At 40.7% G+C, this 25,569-nt stretch overlaps 1 protein-coding gene across 2 annotated transcripts in view; it reads left to right on the top strand.

Moving 5' to 3' along the window:
- The window catches only part of PTCHD4 (patched domain containing 4), a 92,753-nt gene that overhangs the window by 24,278 nt on the left and 42,906 nt on the right, over positions 1 to 25,569 (top strand). For both annotated transcript variants that reach the window (XM_030037876.1, XM_030037875.1), the window contains exon 2: positions 1,720 to 2,200. In XM_030037876.1, the coding sequence (XP_029893736.1) occupies positions 1,720 to 2,200 (481 nt within the window). The remainder of the gene's footprint in view (positions 1 to 1,719; positions 2,201 to 25,569) is intronic.

Genomic DNA, 25,569 nt, shown 5'->3' with positions numbered 1-25,569 from the left:
ACGTTCCCTGGGCTGTGGCAGGCAAATGCTGAAAACAGTGTGAGCTCCTGCCATGAAAGCAGGCATAGGCAAAAATTTCTCAGTGGGAGGATTACCTCCTTTACGTACCAGAGACAGGACAAGGTGAGTATATAAAATATTTTCAACACTGTCTCTCGATTTCTGATATTTATTTGCTCTATGAGCAGACATGCCGGAAGACATCTATGTTTCATAAAGCCTGGTACCTTGCTTCATTGATTTTTCCTTAGGATGGGAATCATTACAACGAGCAGGTCTGGCAATTTCAGATAATGACCTGCGTGCAGCACAGGTGTTTCTAGAAATGGCTAATGTTGGATGTAATAGATGTTAAATGTGTCTCCCCCAAATGCTTCTGGCCTTTTGCAGATGACTGCTTCCATGTGCGTGTGTAGAGCAGAGCATCTCCCAAATTCAAGCTCTCAGTCAGCTCACTCCCATAGCCCATCTAGGCAAAGAGTATTATCTCATGTGAACTCGCTGCTGCAGGATGTTTTATACATTGACTGGTTTGAAAATTTTATGTTTTTATTAAATACAAGAGGAAAGAAATCTGAAAACTTATAATCCAATTTACAGGGGAAAAAAAAAGCAAAATGTTGTTATTTGGTGTGCAGCAGACATTAATCCCTGGGTTTGGAGTTTTTTGATCAAAGAGATTACTTGTGCTAGGACATTTTTATCCAATATCTACTGAGTCTTCTTCCTCAGTTTGCAACTGCGTTTGATCTTCTAAATCCACGCAAGCTTCCCCTGTCTTGAAAGGGGCACATCACAGTTAATCTAGAGAACTAGAATAACCAGGGACTTAAAAGCAAGGACTTTCCTCACAGGACCTTTCTTACAAAAAAGAAAAAAAAAAATCATCTAAATGTGACCAGATAACTCTACCAAAAAAATGGTCTGGTCTTGTAAATAGGCAGGGGCTGATCCTGAGTGCAAGTGATGTGTCCTTTACTGATTGTCATGGAGTATTTTATGTCCTAGCATATACTGAAATAAATGAGAACAGAGTAAGGTTCATATTCTTGAAATATAAAACCACCAAATCCTGGCTAAATCGAGGTGTAAGGTAGATTCTTTTCTCTGTGCCGCTGATAGAAATCCATGAGATCTCAAATAAACAATTCCAGAAGTCTGATTTTAATTATATTTTTCTAGAGCCAGAGTAGCTATTAAACTTTGTGGATCCGTCTACATTTACATCTGTATACTGAGGAACCAGGCCTCATTTTCTGTACATTTACAACTTTTTAAAAACATTTCCAAAATGTCAGGAAATCACAAATCTTCCAGAAATTGATCTTCATCTCAAACTTTTCATACTTCAGTAACTGGAGATTTGTTGTCTGTCAGAGTTAAAATGTGGGAAAGCGATCCTCTCCCACAGGGTGAGGAGCTTGCATGCTACGTTTCAGTCCCTGAACATCTGGGACCGCAATGAGTATCAGAGCAGTCCCTGAACTGCAGCACAGAATTGCAAATGAGTCTAAAATGAGGAAGAAACAGAGTCGTGGCAGGGAACAGGGATGCGTCCCAAAGCCCACTGAAGTGAACGGCACGACTCCTGTTGACTGCAGTGGCCTTTGAGTGGAGCTCTCGGCATGTCTGTGAACGGAAGGTAGAGCCAAACGGTATCGCTGTGTCACATCTTACGCAGGATAACCACATGCTCATCTTTTTTACTTTCTCTCCCAGGATGGAAGGAACAGTTTTATTGGCCACCAGCTCGGAGGGGTCATGGAAGTGCCAAACAGCAAGGACCAGAGAGTCAAATCAGCCAGAGCCATCCAAATCACTTACTACCTCCAAACGTATGGCTCTGTCACCCAGGACCTCATTGGGGAGAAGTGGGAAAGTGAATTCTGTAAACTGATGCACAAGATGCAGCTGGATCACCAAGATCTGCAGCTCTACTCACTAGCGTCCTTTAGCCTCTGGAAGGACTTCCACCAGACCAGTCTCTTGGCCAGGGGCAAAGTTTTGGTGAGCCTGATGCTGATTCTCCTGACTGCTACCCTCTCGAGCTCCATGAAGGACTGCCTGCGTAGCAAACCTTTCCTGGGACTCTTGGGAGTACTCACTATCTGTATTTCCAGTGTCACTGCGGCAGGGATATTTTTCATTACTGATGGAAAATATAATTCTACTCTGTTGGGAATCCCTTTCTTCGCTATGGGTAATTATTTATCTTCATAATAATAGGATTAACAGAGCTTAATGACAGGATTGTAAATTACATCCTGGGTTATAAAGTGCAGATTTTACCTTGAGTGAAAGTCTAAGTCATTTTCATCTTGTTAAATTGATCTGTGCCTTGCCAAAAAAAAAAAAAAAAGAAAAGAAAAAGGAAACAAAACAAAGCAGTAGCAACAATAAAGAGCAAATGACGTTGCTGGAATCTCGGCCAATATGAGAAAGGGGCAGTTTTATTGATCTCTGTTACAAAACGAAGGAGAAATTGTTATTGAAAACTAGTCAGCTCAGCACAGAAAATGGATGTGTGTTGACCTGACTTTGATGGGAGGCCAGCTGAAAGAGTAAGTTAAAATAGGAGGGCACCGAGGAAGGAAAGATTTTAGCATCCTTCCTGAGGAGGGCTTCTCTTCCAGCTCTGTCTGAGGGGCAGAGGCGAACGGGGTGGTGTAAGAATAAGATTGACGGGCTTTATCTCAGAGAGGAGATTACTGTTGTGGTGTTTGCCAGGCTGTAAGCAAAGGGGCCTGTCAGTATCTGTAGCGGATAATCCCTCGGTTTGTGGAGTCCCAGATCAGCTGCAGAGATTTCCTTTGTGTCGCACCCAGGCAGGGGAAGGTGCAGATGAAGAACAAACATAAAACCCAGCTCTTTTAGCAGAAGAATTGTTTTCGTTCCTTCTGTTCTCATTTCTGTTCCAAGCACTTTTAGTGCATCTGTGTGGTTAATGAGTTTGCTGGAAAGGTACGTTGGAAAGGAAGAGGGAAACGTGCCCAAAACGGCTTGCTGAGGCAGCGTTGTTTGGTGCAGTCGCATCCAATTTTGTCAGAGTTTCACCGTATCACGAGTCTGAACCCCAGCAATGACTCTATGCAAAATCTCAGCAGTGGCAGCCCAGACCCAAAAACCTTCATGCTTGCTTTTTGATGGCAGGAAACTTTACGTGTGGACAGAACTCTGTATCTTTACAGTTAATTTCTTAAATTCCATTCATGCTTCAAGTACCCAAGCCCAAGTCCTATGCTATGGTGAGAGATAATTAAATAAGCAAAGCCACAAGCTAGAGTCAAGATCTGGAGAAGGATCTTATATTTTTCTTAAAAACCTCCAGCTCCCAACCCCCTACATTTTCTTGCTCTTCCCCTCAAGAAGAGTCTTGTAGGTGTACATCCCCCAACCCCCCGCCTCCTATTTTGTCTGTCCCCTGATAATGCATCTGTGTCACTAACCAAGGGGGCCGAGCCGTGGCCTCCTCAGTCCTGCACCCAGCATCTCTGGAGCAGCTGGCTGAGGTGGGATGGAGTGGATGGTCAAGATTCCAGAAGGGAAAGGGAGGACTGAGGCAAAAGACCCCAAGGAATTGCATGACTGGTTCAACCTCATTAATAGTGATAAAAAAAGCCATGCCAAAGCCTAATTCAATCGTCTGCACTGTTAAATCGTGACAACGGCCCCTGGCATGGTCTGCCCTGTGCCAACTCTTCAGATGCTGTGCAAAGTTCTGCAGTGTAAGAGGACTTGATGGAAAGAAAGTGCTGAGAGGGGGAAGGGAAGAACACTGGCAGGAGGAGCAGAGAACGTGCCCACTTGTGACAGGGATGGATCCTGACGTAAGCGAGTGGTGTGGGGTTAGGAAAGAGAAATCTGCATGGCAGAATGGAGAAAAGGATGGCAGTGGGGAAGGGGAGGCTCATGCCTGTTACCAGATTATGGCAACCTTTTTGTTGGGTGTCAGGAGGTGCATATCAAAGAGTGGGGCCAAATGGCCTCAATTGTTTATTCCTCTGCTAGTGTCCCTTTTTAGGCAGCTGTAGATATGGGTGGCCCATACTCTTTGTTTGGCAGGTCCCCAGTTTGTCACTTCCAAGGAGCCCCAAAGAGTGGCTGTAGGGGAAGCTCACCTTTGGGCTGACCTCAAAAGCATCAGCATCCATACAAGCCAAGAGAATCAACTGACATGGCATTAACATTGCGCTCAATTTATACAGACCCTGCAGCCCCAGGGTGAGACAAGGGTGGGAGTTTCTGAAAGCAGAGTGGCTCAGTTTCCCATCTAGGATGGTGGTAATCCAGGATTTTGTTTGCTATCTGAGGAAAAGTAATGTTTCTAACTTTCTGTTGTGTTTTGCGCTGTCATTCTTGCCACAGCCACTGCCAAGAGCAAAAGAAAAGAAAAAAAAAAACCACCTCTCTTGAAGTGAGATATTTGCAAGGATTGCTTCTATAACATTATATTGAACAAACTTCAGGCTGAAAAAGAAAACAATTAAGTAACCCTTCTACAGATATTTCATTCAGGAATCTCAGACTGAATTGGAAATATCATTAGAGAACAGCTTGCAATGCCTGGGAACTGCTGCTGGTAAATATTAGGCAACAGTTTTACAGTTTGGTAAAGTAAAACGCAGGAAGCATGTCTTACCAAAGTCATACTGGGTTATATCCTGCAAAGTTCCTTAAGTGCCAGTGCCAGCTAATGAGCCCTTGCTCTGCCTGTGATATAGCCAGGACCTCACAGACCTGGGCTCCTCACAGGGCAGCGTTTTCTACTGAACCTGGTTTACCGTGAACTGATCTGACACCTTAGAGTAGATCCACTGAAGACCCCAAGACTTTTGATTCTGTGGGTCAATCCATAACTCTGGCCCATGTTGTACCAGTGTCCTTTGCTGCCAGCACAGCAGAAAGCACACAATACATCAGGTAATAATTCAGTAAATATAGATGAAACAGTGTGTAAAGCGGGGTTTCCCAGAATTACAAATGCCAGATTTGCAAGTCAGCCTTTCAAAGTCAAGTTACTTAGATTAAAAAAAGAAATGGCAAAACAGGTAATAACAGCCACAAAGTGCCTGCAAGTGCAATGCTACACAGAATACACAGGCAACCTTAATCTTGGCAGCTCCTAACTTTGGAACACTTCAACCTGACATTTGCAAACTGTCCATTTAAAGTATATTTGTTTGGTCAAAAATACACAGTTTCTTCTGACATTCACTTTTCAAAGGATTAATTTTAATGGAAATTTGGTGATGTTCTTCTGCACTTGTCCTTTTTCCTGCAGAAATGGCAGGATTCTGCCATCTGAATGACAGGAATAACCCTGGACTTGTACAAATGTTTAGGTCCCTAATTCCTATTGCAGTGCAGAGCTTCTGTGGGTTTGAGTATATGGTAGAAGCCTATATGAAAGTAAAATGTTTAATATTTTTCTAAATTTGGACTGAATGACCTACACATTAATTATTTGCTGTAGTCCTGCTGTGAGGGAATGGTCTGCTGGGATTAAGCATCTCTCTGATATACTGGGGGAAGTGTGTTAGCTCAAATTGGCTTTTCTCTTTATCCTTGAAGGTGAAAAACTTCAGTCTTAAGTTAGGCATGAGGACAGTGGTGGAAAATCCTGCTTGCTCTGACTCACCAATACCACGGTCTTCTCAGACAGCTGCCTCAGGAAAACCAGTTTCCCCAGCACAGTGTCTACCACTGTGGTTTCTGAGTCTGTGAGGAGCAAGTCTTCAGAAAGGTCCTGTGCAAATAATGCTCTGACTGCCAGGATCTCCTGCAAACAGGAGCAAGAGGTGCTGATTTTTAGCTGTTCATACCCCAGACAAACGGCTAAATGTGATGAGGTAGAGAAAAGGTGCTGCTTTAGTTTCAGGGCTTCCTCCTTTAGGAACTGAAGGGGACCTAGGTGTTTTGTTTGTCTCTTTTTTTTTTTAAGTTGGGTTTTAGTAACCACCATGTGAAATCAGAATATGGGACAGCTCTACCTTGCATTTCTCTTCTGGGACACATGCAAACTGAAGTTTCTTCTGCAAGTTTGACACCAGCAGAGCTATCACCACTGGATGTGTTTCAGATAGGAGATAGAGGGTCAAATCATTGAGTTTCAGATTTGTTCTAGATGTCAGAAATGGACCTGGTTAGGTGTTCACATCTGCCTTTTGTGTTTGAATTCATGATGCAATTTCAAAGGGATGTTATGTACGTGACATAATTATGGTTTCCCATGCCTAATCATCACTAATTAATATAACCAGAAGGTTAACTACATAATTGAGATATTATTGCTCCCATGATTTGCTTTTTAATGCACAGGAAACAGACTGATATCATCAGAGAGATAATGATTTAACTCAGCTGAGGATCTGACTGTATATTTTTAAATGCAGGTATATTAATTATGTCATTTTACACTGTAATTATTTTTGGCCAGTCCATGAAGTACCTCGTTATTTGGATTAGTGGAAATCTTATGTTAAAAATATAACTACGGTATAATTAGAGTATAATTATGCTTTTTGGGTTATAAAGTATATGTTTCTTAGAAGGCTTATTCACAGTGGATGTAAGAAATGTTTCTTGCCCTTTGTAAGTCCAGACCATGAAGACACTAAGATCTTCATGGGAATGGCTATTTCTTGTTGAGTCTTTAGAGACCACCAAGCTCAGAGGATGCCCTACAACACATTGCAGTATTATTACTACTACTACTACCAATAACAACACTGTTAGTAGCGGTGTAGTAAAGAGATACAAAAACTTTAGGAAGCAATACGCTACCTGTTTCTAGCAGTAACCCCATACCTGATGTAAGAATGCAAGATAGATGGCAGAGATTGTACTTACAGTGCAGACTTTTCTGTTAAAATCCCCAGTTATTCCTTCCCCTGAGTTATTCAAATGGAAGGAGGAAGCAAGGCAAAAGCAGACGAGACTCCAGGCAGTTATTAGCATTTCAGACAGAAGCCATCTAACCTCCTTTGGATGACAATTGTTAAAATAATGGCTGGTGATCACCTTTAAGTAAATTTGAAATGTCACAGTATTACCATTAGTGGTAAAGTTGTGATAGATTACAAAAAAAAGTCCTAGTGCAGGTGAGGAAATTATTTTTTTAAACCTCAGAAGACAAATGTGAGTGCATGTTATCTCTAGTTTACCTGTACATGAGTATCACACTATTTCTAACCTTTGCTTCAAGCAATGGACTTTCTGATTACAACTGCAACTTAGAAATATTTCAAGAGTGACCCTGACTTTGGTTTTGTCCTTTTGATGCAGCAGTAAAGCAAATCCCATATGAACCTCATGGTATATGATCATCTCCTATCTGTATGAGGAGCAAGAGAATGACCCTTTAGAGCAAAGAGACCTACTGACATAAACCTCCACCACTCCATGCCTTAGAAATACAGTGAATCTGTCATTTTAGATGTTACAGCAGTTCATGTCCCCATCCACTCAGCAGATCATTAAGGACTTGGAAATACTTTGTCCTTAATTAGAATATGTCCGTTCTTCACTTCTACTGTGGGAAATGGGAATAACAAAAAAATCATGGGGCAGCAGGAGAAAAAAAAATGGAAATATATAAAAATGTTTAAAATGACCTATTTGGATGAGCAGATAACATAAATAATTCATATAAATGGGTTTAGACTTTCTCCGTATTTGTAAGGCTGATTTCCCCATAACCTGGTATAGTCCCTAGCAAGTCTATTCCCAGTTGCAGATGGTTGGGTTTTTTTCATTTCTATAGGAAAGGTTAACCTCCCCAGAACAGTCTTTCCTGGATTTTGAGCAGAAGACCAAAGCCTTTCTGGGATAATCTGCTACCCTTGCACCATGCAGTCTGGCCTTGCAGCTATGTCATGGAGCTGTCGTGGTTAGGGAGAGGCAACAGGACTGGGGCTGTCCTTCTCTCCTCAAACACAAGCCAGATGAGGATATTTCTGTCCGGGTCCTTTGGGCCTTCTCATGCCCCACAGAAAGGGAAGCAAAAAGAAACAGAGCCGGCCTCAGTCCTAACAACAGGGTTTGTAGCACCTAATTTCAGGTGTCCCAAATGTTCCTCCCTTAACTGAAATGACACAATCTCAATTTCCTTTGCAGTCGATAGAGAGGAATAGGTAACTCCAAAGTCATTTGGACCATCACTTAGTACATATGTGGGTGGGATGAGTGGCACTAATCTGTAGAAGTTCCTATCCATCTCTGAAAAAGCTAGGGTGACTGCTTAGACTTTAACACCTAAGGTCTATAGATAAGCTCCAAGATACATATACATGTGTGCATATACAGTATATGCATAAACTGACTTGAATCCCTTACAGATTGAATTCTAGCTCTTCTTTTTCTGTAGAGACTTACCAGAAAGTCTCTTATCACCTCAAATGTCACCACCTCTTAGAGCAGTTGCCCCACCCCAGGAGGTGGGTTTGCAGGTCTGCTGGTCAGTGATTGTGAGGCTCGGCTCAGGTTGAAGCATTCATCCTCGGACCATTGCCCGAGGACAGACCATCACTACCAGACCCTCCCTAATGACAGAGCAAATACAAAAGACATTGGCCAGGTTTGTTGCTTGAGAACAGTCAGCTAAACTCTTCCTCCTTCTGACTCTAGTGGGAACCCAATTAACCCATTTGTCCAAAGTGAAGTCTCCAAATACAGTTGTCTTTTATTTTTATTATTATTATTAAAACGGCTTCCTTGGCTCTCCATCTGCAGCTAACAGACTGGTAACTGTTATTTGAGCTGCTTCTAATTTGCTGCAAGCATTTCTACAATCCTTTGAAAAAAAGTGGTTTGATAAGAGAAGAGAGCATGTTTTGAGCTAAAAAGTCAAAAGCTAAAGGGAATGTTTTTCTTTTGCACTTAAAAATGTATGTTTAGTACTCTTAATCAATATACAAACTCTGTTCAGATAGTAAAGGGTATTTCCTTTCCAGATGTCTCACGCATTTGTCTGAACACCACTTGCTTTCATTTTTCTACCCTTTCATGGCAATGCTCATTCCTATGACTGGGTTATTTAAGGTTCTTTATTGGATGCACCTTTTCTGCGTGTTGATCTCATTTAGCAGGAGTTTCGTTCCTTGTACTTAGTATGTATCGATGCACATCACATTTACATTTGGCTCATTTGGGCTGGAAAGGAGCTGCCTCGTGGCAGAAATGATTTAGCTCCATGTATATCATCCCTAATAGGGCAATGACAAATCCAGCCTTGAATAGCACCATTGCTAGCAATTCCATAACCTGCCTCGACAGCTTGTTCCAGTGCTTAAACAGTCATACATTTATAAAGGTATTTCTTAATATTTTCACTGCTACAGCTTATGCCTATAACTTCAGAGTCTGTCTGGCCTGACTGTGGAGTGTAATTTTTCACAGTATCTATGTACTTGCAAATACTTTTAGGATATTTTATACGTAGGGCTGTGCTTACTTCAGCTTGGATATAATTTCCTACCAGATCTTTTTTCCCCTGATATTTTACTGTAGTTCACATTTTCCTGTGAGCTCCATCCATACAGGAAGATTGATGGTGGTTTCTGGTCTCTGCTGGAGCACTGTGGATCTGCAGGAAAGTGCAGATGTGGGATAGGCTGAGGATGTGTCCTGTGCTCTTTGGTGTGTGATGGGAAAATGCAATCTTGCATTGTCCTTTCTTTTCTGCTGAGCAGGAAAGGTGGGCTCTGCTACCAGAGGGAGCATAGAGTGAATGATCCTATGCGCTGTCAAGCATGCTGTCTGCTTGCCTTAGGTACTGTGTTCCTCTGTAGGGAAATCCAAAGTTGTGCCTCTGGTTTTTAAGCAAAAATGAAAGGCAGAAAAGGCATTGACTTTCTCCTGGAATACCTTTTGTGTGCAAATAGCCCCTGGAACTCATTGTTGTGAGCTATGGTTGTGACTCAGAATTCAGCCTGGTTCAGAAAGGGTTGGATTTTTACACAGCTAGCTAAAATATCTTCATTATTTTGAATAACTTTGCAACACTAAAACATAATAGTAAGGAAGAAATACAAAAATTAATGACCATGTTCAAAAGCCCAGTTTAAAAAAAAGGTACGAAGAAACTTGACTTGTGAAGAAATTTTCCCATAGCTGCCCTCTTTCAGTCTGATAATTTTCCCCCGAAGAGTTAGGAAAAGGATACAGAACTCAATAGACCATTTACCAAATGTTCTAAATCAATATTTATCTGTTAGATTCATCCGCAATGTCAAAAACTTTGCATAGAATTAAAGGCTTAAAGGGTCTATTGCAAATACAAAACCAACTAAAAAGACCTTACTGGATATTGTATCATTTATATGTCCTCTTTTGTGCGATCACTAGCCAGTTGAGGTTTTAATAATTCAGTTTGATCCTTCCATTTCTGATCCTTTTTTTTCACTCCATTTCTTTTCCATGAAGTGACTTCTCCTCTCTGGTAGGATAACTGCCTGCAGTAACATACAGCATGCTGAAGCCACGCTGGCTCAGGGTTCGCTGCTCCACAAGTGGTAACAAATGATAGCAGCAGCCTACATTATTCAAGAAGTATCTTCCGTGCCACTGGCATACACCTGCGTTACTGGCCTTCAGACGAAGGCATACTCGGGTATTACAGCTATGACTTTCCGTGTGTTAGTCCTGCTGGATGTGATGAAGCAGGTCATGTTTCATCCACGCTTGTCTGACTGCAAGATGAAGAAGGGCACGCTCTTTCGGATGCTCAAAGCGGTACTGAGAGCTGCAGCAGCAAGAGACGTAGGCACAGGGCTGCAAGTGGTACCACCAACTGAATGAGATGAAAACCTCAGGCCTTTGCAGCTTCGGATCACTAAAGATACTCTTTAATTTTTGTTCTGCAAGATTGGGTATGCTGTCCTCACTGTCTTGGCTGAATTTCAGCGTGGATAATTGCATTTCTATCTTCTTCAAGTTCCCCCTGCCGTGCAGGTTAGATACAGTATTGGTGAGCACTGCCTGGCTGAGAGCAACGTGCAGGTGGTGCTCTGTTACGCAGATGCTAGTTTTTACCCAGACAAGGCTATATTTCACTCGTGAATGCAGTGGCCACATTATGTGGCTCAGCAGTCTCTAAAATCATTCTGCGTTCCCTAAGAATATGTAGCTGTGCCTTGGCATGTTGTCATTGCAATTTCCTGCGATAATCTGGCATTTCAGCAGTAGAGAATTTTTTGCTCATACTCTATATTCTTCAAGTCCAAGGAAGAAAAGCATTTCTTCGCAGCCTGATATGACACTTAGACCTGCCCAACCCATACATCCTAACCCATATTCAAATTCAAATTTGCCACAGAAATTTTAAATGCTGTAGCTTTTCCTGGTGTTATGAACTCCGTTGCTGTTGATATCATGCATATAAAGAAAACTATTTTGCTAGCATAGCCATGAAAACCAATTAGTACTATATCATTTTGCAAACTTTACATAAATTCAGAAACTGCAGGTATAATCTACTAGAGGGAGCACTTGCATTGCTTTGTAAAGAGGACCAAATGGCAGATTACTGCACACCCGGTGAGACCCTAGTGGGTGAAATTTTCTGTGTTTCTTTAAGTTTCTAGTTGATATTTTCACTATTACTGTTGAGAAATTACTATCCTCCAGGGAGACACAGAGTTGTGGAAGTGCAAGGCAGAGAGGTGCTCTGCATACTGAGTGCAGAGCAATGAAACCTTTTGTCCTACAGTAACTTAAAACAGTTTAGGATGAAGTTTTCGGTTAAGGCAACTTAAACCTTCTGAAACTAGACTGGGAGCCCTGGCAACAAAAAGCCTGTTTGTGCTTAGAGTAGATACCACAGCAAAAAGAAACTGTGCAAAGAGCAAACCCAAACCCCTTCTAAGGCACAATCTTCTCATGGGAGCAGCTGAAAGAGAAGACAACCCCACAGGAGAGATGCTAACTACGCTATTGAAAGCATTACCAGAAAGTGCAATGTTGGGGCTGCACAAGAGCTGAATATATTAGACAAAAAAACAGTGCAAATATCCCTCCCCTCACACTTCCAGTCAACTTCAAGGCACCACTTTTAGGAGTGAGAGCCGCTGGATTCGCCTAGTCTTTGGCTCGCTGCAAAAGCACAGCTCAGTGCCCTTTGTCATCCCTTGTGTGGGCTTTCAATGTCTCTCCCATCAGAGCTGAGAACCAGGAAGGACTTTATCATGCAGTTAGCCTGCTTTTAAATGAATAACCTTGGTAGGATGTTGAGGGAGAAAAGGCTTTACTAATCATAGATACAGATGTTCTACCTCTTTCTTAGGTTATTTGAAGTCAGGCTCTGAACAACGTAGTTAATGAAGCAAGTCTCAAAAGATCCCTCTTACGTGGATTTTGACCTCTAATATACTTATTATTTCCCTGAGGGGAAAGTAATAGAATCTCTTTGAGGACTATTTCCAAAAAAAAGTGTAGAAATTTATTATGATTGAAACCTCTTCTGCTCTGCTGCAATTTTTGAAATTGGTCAGGAAGTATGAAAGTAGTTGGTGGTCAAGGACAGACAAACAAAACCCAAATGCATACACAAACATAGAACACTGGGCAAAACAAGACAAAAATGTCAATCCATTTTCCTTATGTATAATGTGAAAGAAAAAGTAAAAAACTGTGTATGTGGTAAACAGCCATGACTTGGCTTTTACAGCAATGAAATCATTAAACCTCATCCACTCGGGAGTTTTTTCTCACAAGTTGGAAAAGATACTTTGTCAGCTTTTAAATTGCAAGAATATTGTCAGTACTCCAGGAGACCTTTGCTTGTCTTTTGTGACCTCTTTTACCCGACCCTGTCATGTTTGCATACCACTTCCCTAGGACCTGACACTGTATTGCAAAACACACATCAAACAATGTATTCCTTATGAATTTTTTTTATTTTAGCTATTGACGAATTTTCCTTGGAGTTTATTCAATGTTTATTTGAAAAGATGAGGAGACCTTTAGTTTCATTATTCAGTGAGACAAATATCCCTTTTAATGTCTTTTACTGGAACACTTTGCAAGGTTTCTAACTCTTAGAGGGGATTGTTTGACCTGACATTAGTAAGGAAAAGTGAAAGCATCACAGAAATTGTTGAAAAATAGAGAATTTCTTTTACCTACAGATCAGGTTCTTCCATGATTTTTCCCTTAACCGTGTGTGTAACTGGATCACTGATCCACTGATAACTTTAATAGGCAAATGGAGTGCACTGGTCATATTGTAGGTCCCTTAATAATAAATTTAAAACAAAGTTATTAGGAATGACTTTTGTTTTCTCATAGAGAGGATTGGTTTAACTTGACATGACAAAACAAAAATGACATGTTTCAGGATGATAAATTTTAGCCTAGTACCCCTCTACTGATTTTGGTATATTGACTAATGGGTGAAATTAAAAGGAAGCTTTAGGTCATTGAATCCAACTCCTTGTGACTGCAAAATCTTCATCTTAGCATGCCTTAATTCTAAAGCTCAGTAGATGAGTATCATGTCAGCTAACTTTAACCTTCTACAATTTGGGCATCTGTTTGAAACTTTAGGGTGATTTCTCATATCATTAGGACAAAGAATCGGAGAATGACTCTGCCAGATCAAGCCAAGGTTTCATCTAACTGAATGCCCTATCTCTGCAATGCCTGGTAACAGATATCCTGGAAAGAACAGCAGGACAGGGCAAGTGCACAGTTCCTAGACTATCCCTCTGGTTCAGGGAGTTACGGATAATTTCTCTGCACTTAGCAGCTCTTCTAGGATTTCGCTGAGTTGCTTCTTTGCCATGTGAACTTGTAGCATCCACAAGTGCAGCTTAACTCCATGTTGTGTAGAGTTACGTCTCTGAGATCTGTCATAACTGTATCACCAATTAGTTTCACTGATGACCTTAGTTCTTGTGTAGGAAGAGAGAGTGAACGTGTCTTCCTTAGAGATCTTCCTCGTATCATTCATGATTTTATAATTGCCTCCTCCATAAGGCTGATGAGGTCCTATCTGTTTAAGCATCTGTCATATGAAGCAACCCTGTATGGGTTTGGCCATGCTAGATTCCCTTTTAATGACACCTGGAACGCAATTTCTCTGAAAACTCTTTGAAAAGGCAAACCCAAATGCTTGCAGGAATATCAAGTTCATAAAGAAAGAAACTACTACCCTGCAGACTTTATAGTTTAGGGAAAGGTAAATCTGCTCAAAGCCATAACACGCAGCTCATGTGCAAGTTTTGATATCGAACAATGTACAGAGAAACACCAATTTCTCTCTCAGAGTTCCTTAAAAAGAAAAGGAAGTTCACAGAACAAGAGCTAAACGGTCACTGTAATCTAAAAATGTAGCTGGAACTAAACTCTTATAGCCAAGTTAAAACTTGGTTGCCAATATCTACGTAGCCAAAGGCATCATGGAGCATCATGAAAAGAAATTGCTCAAGTGTCTCAAAGGCCTTAGTTAGATTTTGTAGCCCCTGATTAACTTCTGTAGTCAGAAAACCCAGACTGACCCTTGTCAGTATCTGGATTAGTACAAAGTTACTGAGGGTTACATGAGCTTTACCCACTCATCTAGATTGATGGGGGGAGACAACTAACAATTAAAAATATTCCTCTATCATTTTGTGACTCTCCCAAGAATTTGGAGTTTACATTTTAAAGAGTCCTCAGAGAATTTAGAATAGAATAGAATAGAATAGAATAGAATAGAATAGAATAGAATAGAATAGAATAGAATAATATTGGTTGGAAGGGACCTACAATGATCATTGAGTCCAAGTGCCTGCCTGACCACTTCAGGGCTGACCAAAAGTTAAAGCATGTTGTTAAAGGGCATTGTCCAAATGCCTCCTAAACACTGACAGGCTTGGGGCATCGACACCTCTCTAGGAAGCCTGTTCCAGTGCTTGACCACCCTCTCAGTAAAGAAATGTTTCCTAATGTCCAGTCTAAACCTCCCCTAGAGCAGCTTCGAACCATTCCCACATGTCCTGTCACTGGATCGCAGGGAGAAGAGCTCAGCACCTCCGTCTCCACGTCCCCTCCTCAGGAAGCTGCAGAGAGCAATGATGTTGTCCCTCGGTCTCCTTTTTTCTGAACTAGACTAGCCCAAAGTCCTTAGCCGCTCCTCAGAGGACATGCCTTCCGGCCCTTTCACCAGCTTTGTTGCCCTCCTCCGAACGCATTCAAGTACCTTCAGGTTTTCAATTCAAGTTTCACCAAAAGTCAGCAGAGTTAGACAGTTATTTCTCATAAATTCCTTTGAAAAGAAATTGTAAAAAATTGTCATTGGTCCAAATGTAGGAAACTTTTATTTCCTGGGAAAAAGAAGTGATAACTGTCTCTAGTATTTATAACATTCAAGTTCTTTATTTTCCACTCTAAGACCTCCTTTTATTTTTCTTCTGAGAAAAGGGGAAATAGAGAAAAAGGGGAAGAAAAAAATCAGGGTGTGAGGAAATAAAGAAAGGAAAACATCCAGAAGTTCCTTTTGCTTTTTACATTGTAAACACACAGGGAAGAAAAGAACACATTTTAGTAGATAGAAGCTTTAAGTACAAAAGTTCCAACAACTTTATCTTCTAAAATCTTAATGTTTTATATGATGGCAACAGATGTTTTAACACCCTAGATCAAATACTTATCTGGAAAAATATCAGTAAATATTATCCTATAAAACGACTTTTTAAATGGTGCAATAATTATTTCCATTATATAATGGGAAATAGGTCTTATTAGATAAACCTGATTTTTTGAAATTAATCTCCAAGTTTACACAACAAAAGAAACCATGCTGGTGTAGTATAATCAGGTAATGGTAATTTGATTTACACCTGCACAACATTTTGGTACGTGCATGTATTTGTACTACATTAAATCACTGTAGCTTATATTAAATGTAATGATGAAATATTAATTTGTAAATGTGCACTCTTCCTTCTGGGAAGACACAAATAATCAGGCCAAAAAAATTTCTTCTATGCTATTCAACACCTTTCCCCATGTTCTGGAGTGAAAAAGGAATCAATAGTAGTAAAATTCTCAGATAATGCAAGGTTTGGCAGATAAAAATAATGAAAATGCAGCCCAAGCACATCATCAGGCAGGCTCATTTTGTCAACATGTGCTTCATCACAGTTAAGTGCTAGATTATGCATCTAGAAACAAAGAATGTATTCACATTTGCAAGATGAGCAATTACATCCCCCGAAAGCAAAACCGATGAGATCAGAGTAGATAATGCATTGAATATGAATTCCTAGTGTACTGCTGTTGTTAACATGGGAGGATGAAATTGCAAATGTGTGTTAGAGAAAGAACAGGAAGGTGACATCAGTTAGGTGAATGACTTTAGGAAGATGTTAATTAGCATTTTGAGTGGGATTCACCTGACAAAATGTAGATGTCTATCATGTATGCAGTATCTCTATGGCACTGTTGGGCCTTTCCTGGAGTATGTTTCAAAACAGACAACAAAACTGGAGTCATTCACTGGGAGGAATACAATGTTCTTGTTTTCAACAGCAGGCAGTTGTATAGGGCAGGTGGAGGTGACATAACAAGATCCAGTGTCTGGAAGCTGCAGTTAAACCACTTCATACCAGAATAAAGGTTCAATCCTTTCACACTGAAAGCAACTAACCACTGGGACAGTTTTTCAGGGCTTGATGAACTCTGTATGACTAAAAACTTTCAGACTAAGACTGCATTTCTGTAGTGTACAGGCTATATCTCAAAAACTGTGATTTTTATGCAGAAATGATAGGTTAAAAAGGTTTTGGCATGTGATCTTAACAGTTTTCCCTAGTCTTAAAACCTATGAAGTTTGTGTTATGGAAGAACAGAAATTTTGTCTCCTGTCTGTGTGACAAATCGGCTTTGCTCTTGCTTATCCTAAGTTTTCTTCTTCTCAACTTTATCCCACTATTCCTATTTCATGCCCAACTTTAGGGAACTTCAGATAATTGTCTTTACTCACCAGACTCCTACAGATATTCCTACAGAATAGTCTTACGCTCATATCTCTATCATATGTATCTTTTATTTTGCAAGACTTTGATAATAAAAACCACTCCGTTAATCAACGGTAAGACTGTCAGGTTACAACCAACATATCAAAAATCCAAAATCACTTCCAAAAACTTTCTTCTTAGTACATTTTGATAAGTGCCCAAGCTCCACTGACCGATTTGATATACACAAAGGTTTTGCTGTTTTGCTTCATTTGTTCTAGAACATATCTATCTTTTAGGCTCTTCAGAGCAGCTGTGACTCATCTGGCAAACTCTTCCAGGCCTACATGTCTTTTTACTCATATGAATCCAATGCATGTAAAAAAATACTGGAAAGCTATTATTATTCGTATGCCTCACTGGCTTTTGATTACATTTTGTTTGAACTCATATAACAGTAGGACTGCGTGAGATGTTGCATCACAAGGATTTTCTCTAAAAGACATACTGCATTCCTTTATTAGCTTCTATTTTCATATTACTTCCAGCTACACATTAGTCTTAACAACATCATGTTTCCATAAACCCATCCAGTGTTTCTACCTTGTGGCTAGTGCAGAGTCCCAGAAGAGAGCCAGTGAAATGCTCATATATCTATTAAATTGTGTGTTGCCTCTCAGCACAGAGATTAATTTCACCTAGTTCCGTTATCTGGTACCTTGTTAACAGTATTCCTCTTTAATACTTACCTTTCCTTTTGCCTAGACATGAAAGCTAGTTTCAGTGGTTAGCAATTGCTGTACTCTCTTAAGATCAGCATCATTATTAGTTCTTCACGTCTTCAGTCTTTTGACACCCCTTTTTATGTCTTTCCAATACAAACGGGCAGCAATTTGGTGAAGCTGGTCACAACCACCATTCCCTTCACCCTGGTACAGTAGATGAGAAGGCTGAGTATTTTGGCTTTATGAAACGCAGTGACGGAGGAAGTCTCAGTAAGACCTCAAATTCAAGCTCTTCTTGCTCCAAGTTGTAGCACTTGCTTCTTAACACACTCGCTGGTTATGTGATCACAATCTGGATTTCACAACAGCGTAAAGCCCATATGCAGTGTCTCAGACTGTAACAGAGGGCAGAAATAGACTACTTCAAGTTTTCTTTCATCACAGCTATCCCTTTATGACTTTCTTTTCGTTGCTTGCCTTCCTCAGATCACTGCTGATACTGAATTTCCAGTATGACAGATTAAGGCAATATTCAAATCATTTGGGAACCTAGCACTTTCTGGAAATCAGAAACTGCTGCTTTATGCAATCTATGTTTAGAATTACTAGCAGAAGGGAGCAATTTTTAAGGGAAATGGAAATAAAGCAGTTATATTGCTTTTTCCTTTTTAACCCCATTATGGCAGTTTTACTTGCTGCTGACCATCTCCTAGAGGTATTGCCATATCATTTCCCTGCTTCCACAGATTCATCTAATCATACCTTTTTCTTCCACCCTATGCCTCCTATACTCCAGGCTTCCTGTGGTCCATGAGGTTCATGAAATGTTCTTCCTTCACCCTTTCTTCCCACAACCTTATATGCCCTTGGCTCTTCAGCATCAAACTGTGGTCTTTCTTGTTTCTCTGTATCCAGTTATAGCATTTGATTCCTATTTGCATTAAAGGTATGACATGTGACCATAAGCCTCCTCTAACCGCTTCGCAAATCTCTTCTTTGGTTCCTAAAGAATTCAGGATAACAATGTTTCCTCACTACATCTTCTTCTTAGAGGCAGCATCGTCATAAATCCCTCTGTGCCAGCTGCATGCTGCATGCACTGATAATCCCTAGATGAGGTGACATTGTCGAACCATAATCCATAGTCTCCTTGTTGCCTCTTCATATTTGTTAACTCTGTTCCTTTAATAGTCAAACACAATAATCTTCCAAGTGACAACTAAGTGCCTCAGCTTATCTGCATGGAGCGGCAGAAGATCCAAGCAGCAAGTAAGGCTAGAAGGGGAATTTGCTTCCAGCCCCATCCCAGCAACCTTGCAATGTGTGCTGCCTGCTCACCCAGGTGCTGGTTTGTAGTGTCTCCCCACACCAGCTCCCAGGATCTGGGAAAACACAGCTTCCTGGGGGGGCTGGGACTGGGACCACGGTGAGGAGCACTGAAGGACCTGACTGACTAGAAGGTACTCGGCTCTCAGCATCCTGGCACCTTTTCCTACATCTTTTGAAATTATCTCATTGCTCTTCAGAAAACTTATTGGTAGAATGAGCTAGGTTCCACTGTTCATCTGCACTTTACTTTTGGGATTTTGATGGGTGAAAATCTGCCATGGGCTGCAGGAGCTGTGTTGCTAACTGCCTAAGTGGGGTCTGTTCATGCTCCTTCGGGCAAAGTCCAGCTCTTAGGTTTTACTTGTCTCAGAGACCCCCATCTTATCCGATCACAGGCAGTCAAGTGCCTACAGTAAGGACCTCCATTGACTGGAGGGAGCTCTGAAGAGCCCTGCAATGCCTGTGTCAGGAAGGACTTGCTGGTTTGGCCTTGGGATGAGCAGAGAAACAGGAGCATTGTGAAACAGGAGAGCTCCTTGTACCAGATGCTTCAGAATGCTTGACTAAGATGTATTTATATTTTTCTGTTAGAAAAAACAAATATTGTTGGCTTTGTAGCGAGATAAAATATGTCCGTGGTGTGTCAGGGAAGGGGCTTCTCTACCTCACCCTACATTGACCTCCCCCCTTCCCAAAACTCTTCTCACAACTGTGTGGAAATGGCAGAAATCATGCCCTTTTCTCCCTGGCTTCTCATTGTCATGGCTGAATTCACAGGATGAGTCCATCAAAGTCAATGGAATTGCCTCGGAAATTAATTTGTCTGGGATAGCTTGCAACAGATGTGCTGTTGGCTTCTGCTTTTATTATTTCTGTGCTTGTAGCATGGCCCTGTTAAGTGAGATCTGTTCCAAGCCCTGAGGACCCTGCAACACAAACTCATTCCGGAAAATGACAGAAGGGAAACCGGAAAGATTTTGACCAATGTCACAGAGGAGACCTGGCTTTAGAAATGTAATGTCACCCTCGTGTCTTCCTTGCACAGTCTGATTTTGGACCATGCCACCCAACTGCTATAAAACATGGGTGGGAGTAACCACGGAGGAGGCCAGATGTCTGCTTGGGAAGGTATCCAGGGCTTGCCATCACCGCATGAAAAGAGAGAAAAACAAGCCACTCAAACTACTTTCTAATTTGATACTTGTGATTGAAATATTTTCTCTCACTACAAAGCATTTATTCATGATGGATGCAACTGAACTGGGTTGGAATCAGGCCATGAGTTGCTTGGCTAAGGAGGGTATTGCTGCAGAGGTGGAGGTGCATTGCACCACTGGGGTATAGCTGTTTGCTTCATGTTTGGCCATGAGCCACCACCAAAACTCTGTCAAAAAGACTGAGACAGCTGCTCTAATGCTATATATGTCTGTGCTATGCACTGTGGGACCTCCATGTAAGTGCAGATTAGCATTTAAGGTGAAAGAGGGTAAAGAAGGGAAGCAGCTTGCTTATCTGCTGGTCTGCACCCAGACATACTCACCCGAAGAGCTACAAGCAAGTAAGGATAACCATATCCTCTTAGGAGACCCATAATGATATTGGGAAGGTCAGAGTCTTGCTGGAAATACCTCAGAGATACTAGACATTGGCTGATAAAGGAGAAAAGAGGAAAACTCTTGCTCAATGAAAAGATAAATGAACAAGAGTATCAGTCATGGTGCCAGCAGAATTGCTACAGGTGCCAGCTTTACCGGAGAAGCAGCAACAGCAATGGCAAATAATTTTAATAATCCCTGCTGATCTCAGCATCCTTCTGTTCAAGTATCTAGCTGAAGTCACAGCATAATTAACCTTGGCTGGGTTATAAGGTCAGCAATGTCCTGAAGAGACTTGCACTGAAAGAATATATACTGTCACATATGTGAGTAGGAAAATCATAAAAAAATCTTGCCAGAAATTTTGCATATGGCATTTCACAGCTAAATAGGAGCATTTATAGGAATGAAATATGTTAAAGGTGAGATACAAGGCCTGAATCTTTTTAAGAGAAATTTTTTTCGCATCCCAGAAGTAAGTGCATCCAGAGTCACAAGCAGGATGAGGCTCAGGTACATACTTTCACGATTACCAAAATACTAGTGTACTATATAACTAACTGTGGTTATCAAAGTACTGTTGATTTGGTGTATTCTTCCTTAGTACACAGTTCAGTTGTCATGTGCTTTCACACCAGAGGAGACACTACCTCCCCAGAAAACACCAGCAGGCAGTTTTGCACAGCTGTTCCTGTGTTGTGTAGTGATTTTATGAAGAGACTCTCATTTTTTGTCTCAGTGGCTGCCAGCCCATCTGGGACAGGCAAACAGCAACAATCATTGCAAGGCTGTCGATAAGGCTTTATCCTGTTTCATCCTCCAGCATTGCAATGTATTTAGGTAAGCAAAAGCCCCAAAGTTACCACTTAAATATGGATTAAAGTCAGATTTTCTCCTTTACACATGTTTTATTGAGTAGATAAGAAGGCTAAAACTTTAGAAAATTACTGACTAGGTTTTTGATCTGAGAACCGGGCCTGGAACAGAACAAGCACCCATAAGCACCTTTATGCTCTTCCACCAGTAACACCTCCTTGGACAAAAATGGAACATCTATCTAATATGGAGAAAATGTGGGGAGAAATAATTTAGATGAAAGGGTGTCCTTGGATGGGTGAAGAGATTCAAGATAAGGCTCAGGAGAGAAGAAAAAAAAAAAAAAGAAGAAGAAAAGACTACCCCAAAAGAAACAACCACACATCCTGTATCTTTTGTCTATTCTGATGAGTTTTAATGACTTAAGTTTCTTCTTTGTGTTAGTTAAAATATTTTTAATATCTTTCTATAAAAATAAACTTCTACTCTGACAGAAGAAAAGGCATAAGTGATATATTCTCAGGAACAGCTACTATAATTACACTGTAGTTATGATGAGACGGTAACATAGTTACATTGCAGTTAACTTTGAGACAGTTTTCGAGCCCATTTTTTACATAACTGACAGTTCATCTATGTGATGGAGTTATTGATTTTTTTCTCTATTTCTTTTATGCTTAATAAGCATAGTTTGTGGCAGAGAAGTAGTAACAACAAAAGTATTTTAACCTAAAATATAATTATACAGAAACAACTTCAAAATTACAGCATAATTGAAATGCTATTACCCTCTACAAGCAGTTTTATGTAATGAAGTGTACAACCATGAATGTATAACTGACAACTTTTGAAGTGATTAGATGCTATACTGGTAGATCTGGTAGGAAACTGAAGTCAGATGTCTTTTAAAATATATTCATGGGTCTTCCTTCAGCTGGTGTATCAGCTCCATGGAAGGGTCTATGCTCAAAAGCTGCGGTTCATTCATCCTTATTTGTTTTAAATAGAATACTAAAAAATACAGATTAGTATAAGTGTATGGCCTCTAAGCTCATCTGAGTATTTTAATACAATTTCAGCTTTATCTTTCTGTCCTTCCAACACATCCTTAACTCTAGTATAACTAGGAACAAGCTGAAAGTAGGAATCTTTGACTTATGAATTGAAATGTGAGTCTGATAATTAATGGATTACAATAGCAACATTGCTCTCTATTTTGAGCCAAATGAAATAAAGAGGCTAGGGGGATTCTTTAATAACAATAAACATGGAACTCTAATTCCTTTTTATGCTCTGTGATCAAATACAAAAGATCTAATAAAAATAATTGCATTAGATGTCCTATTTTTGGAGAAATGCATAGCTCGTATTTAGGAAGACTCTTATTGCTCTGATTTATCTATTAATGAAGCAAAACCTAGTTAATTACCTAATTTACATAATATTTTGCATCCACATAGATGCTGGGATGAGCACTGGGGAGAGGTTTTGCATCAATCCATTTTTAATAAGGTAATGAAGTTGGCTGGGCTGAATCTGCAGATCAAATCACTGGATGCTTTTCTCCTGTTGGACTGAGAACTTGTAAATCAAGGTACAGATCAAACAAGCTTGTGACCTGGAGAAGGCAACACCTTTCCTTCTCCACTGCCAAGGTCCTGTTACTGCACTGGAGCTGCAAATCAGTAATCTGCTGGAGGTCCCACCTTGCTGTTCCGTGGCCTTGAGTGGAGGCAGCGAGGAGGACATTGTAGCTTGTAGCCTCCTACCTCTTACCTTCTTCCCTGCCTGCTCCACTGCACCAATGCTCCGAGGCAGGATACAACCTTGAAAACTGCCAGCCAGAGCTGGGTCAGTAATATCAAGGCAGAAAGTGGTAGGTCTACTGCTGCTTTTGCCTCCTTTTTACATCAGGCCTTCTGTGCTCCATGGTGTTTCTTCCCACTTTTTGTCAATCACTCCTTTGTCCCCTTGTGTCGGGATGCCTTTTTTCAACCTACCTATCCTCCTGTCAGTGCGTGCTTGATGTTTCTGCACCCCATGTATCTGTCAGGAGATACTGCCTCAAGAAAAAAAAAAGACTTATGCAATTTTCCCTGAGGCCGTCCCAAGCCCTGTGCAGTAGAGGGTCTGATTTGCCATGTAAAGATGATTTGTACAAGAATGCATCTTCCCTAACGTTAGCTATTTAAAACCAAGGCATCCAGTCTAAGCCAGTTAGTTGTCCAGGCTGAGCCTGCGGTGGCCAGACAGAGCAGTACCTCCAGGGAGTGCTTCTTCCCATCCCGAGGTGGGAGCTGGAAATAGCTTTGAATCCCTGTTGTTGTTCTCCTCTCTCTTTGCTGACAAGAGAGGGAGCCAAGGACAACAAATTTAGATTATACACAAAACTCTACGTGGCTAAATTTAGGAGAGATTAATTTAATCCTTAGGGTCTTCTGAAAAACTCCTGTATGCTCTCTGCAAGCGCAGGAAAAGTGCCATTAAATACGAAAACTCACGAAAGAAACTAGGTCTTAAAATACTAACATCTGCCATTGCAGAAATGAAGGGATTTGGCAGGAAAGAGCTTTCCAAAGAACAGTCCATAGTCTTCCAACCTCTGCCGCTTCAAGTAACAGCTACAACGTATGAGGCATTTAATACTGAAAAGAGGGCAGAGTCTCAGCACTGGAGATAAATTACTAGTTCTGGAGACTCAGCTACAGCATAAAAGTAACAACCAGCTAAAAAAAAAAATATTGTCCTTATTACACTGGGTCATATATTGAAATATGGTAATTTGAGTGCTGAGTCACCAACAGTGCTGAGGAAAAAGTTTCTGCTATAAAACAAAATTGGGGAAGTCTGTGTTTTCTGATTTTAAAGCCATCATTGGGAATAAGATAAATAAAACCACATGGGCTTTTGATCTAATCAATGCAGTTGTGCTTGATTTTAATCCACCATTTTTTTAATACATTTGGACTTTTATTCAGATGATTTACCTTTGTGTCTAAGGTGAATTTTAACAACTAACATGATATTGAAGCTCAAAGGGCAATTTGAGCTCCTTATTATTCAGGGCAGAAAGAATGTGACTATCTCTGGACCCAGTGGAGAGAGGTAGAAGCCTACATAAAAGCTCATCTTGTGTATCTTAGCTATTCAAAACTTAGGCTTATAGCCTAATTAGTTATCTTGACTAATTTTCATAATTGCTGGTGTCAAGCAGGTACCTTAGAAAGCGATCAATCCTACATATTTTACCTACTTAGTGGTATGGTGAGGTGCCTGTCTCTCTCCACTGACTGTAGATGGACTCTGACAACTAGTTTAGACTAGATGCATAACTTTCGGACCTCTAAAATTAGTGAGATGAATCCCATCTGTGCAGCAGATGATCTTCCATGTGCTCCTAAATTCAAAACTGCATTGCATGTAGAGCAGGCAAAGGGTATATTTTTACCCTGCTATTCTACAGCACTCCTGGGGGGTGAAGTGGAGGGGTGTGATTTTTTTGATCTATTGTTAAGGGGGAGTTATGAAGTCATTAAGTTGTCAAGACATTGAAATTTCTAGCTTGTTGGACATTAAACATAAATGTCATTAAAAGATTATACCTGCCTGAAAGAACTTGCAAAAAGTATAGTTTAATACCAATGGAAGCCAGTAGAAATCCTATTAACTTCAATTAATATTTGCATTAAGATAGCCATAATTCAAGGAAACATCTCTGATTATGAAAGTGTTTAATACTGACATTAAGTATGACAAAAATAAAACGCTCCTGAAGAAGATGTGTTCAACACATACTTAATGGCTGTGCTGAATTAAGGCATTTTGGATGACACCAGAGGAGACAACCATGAAATGATCATTCTCATGAAAAGCTGTTATAGTGTACCAAGGATATGCCTGAACTACTGCTCACCCAGACTTGTTTTTACAGAGAAGGAGGCAGCTACAAAGGGCAATCATCCCTCATATGGTCTCAAGACGATACAGAGAATGTTCCTTTGCTGCAAAGACGACTGTCCTCAGCTTAGACATCTCACCCAGGGTTGTCTGTGAGGGCAGAGGACTGCCACCTCCAGTACCAAGTGCTTGTGATAACATCCCTATCATAAACATGTGACCATGCTTTCCTGTTTGGGTGGAGATATCCTCCCTCAATATTTGTGCCCG

The sequence above is a fragment of the Aquila chrysaetos genome, chromosome 15 (genome assembly GCF_900496995.4).
Source record: "Aquila chrysaetos chrysaetos chromosome 15, bAquChr1.4, whole genome shotgun sequence".
In the NCBI taxonomy this organism is placed as follows: domain Eukaryota; kingdom Metazoa; phylum Chordata; class Aves; order Accipitriformes; family Accipitridae; genus Aquila; species Aquila chrysaetos.
This window is presented reverse-complemented; position numbering and strand designations above follow the sequence as displayed.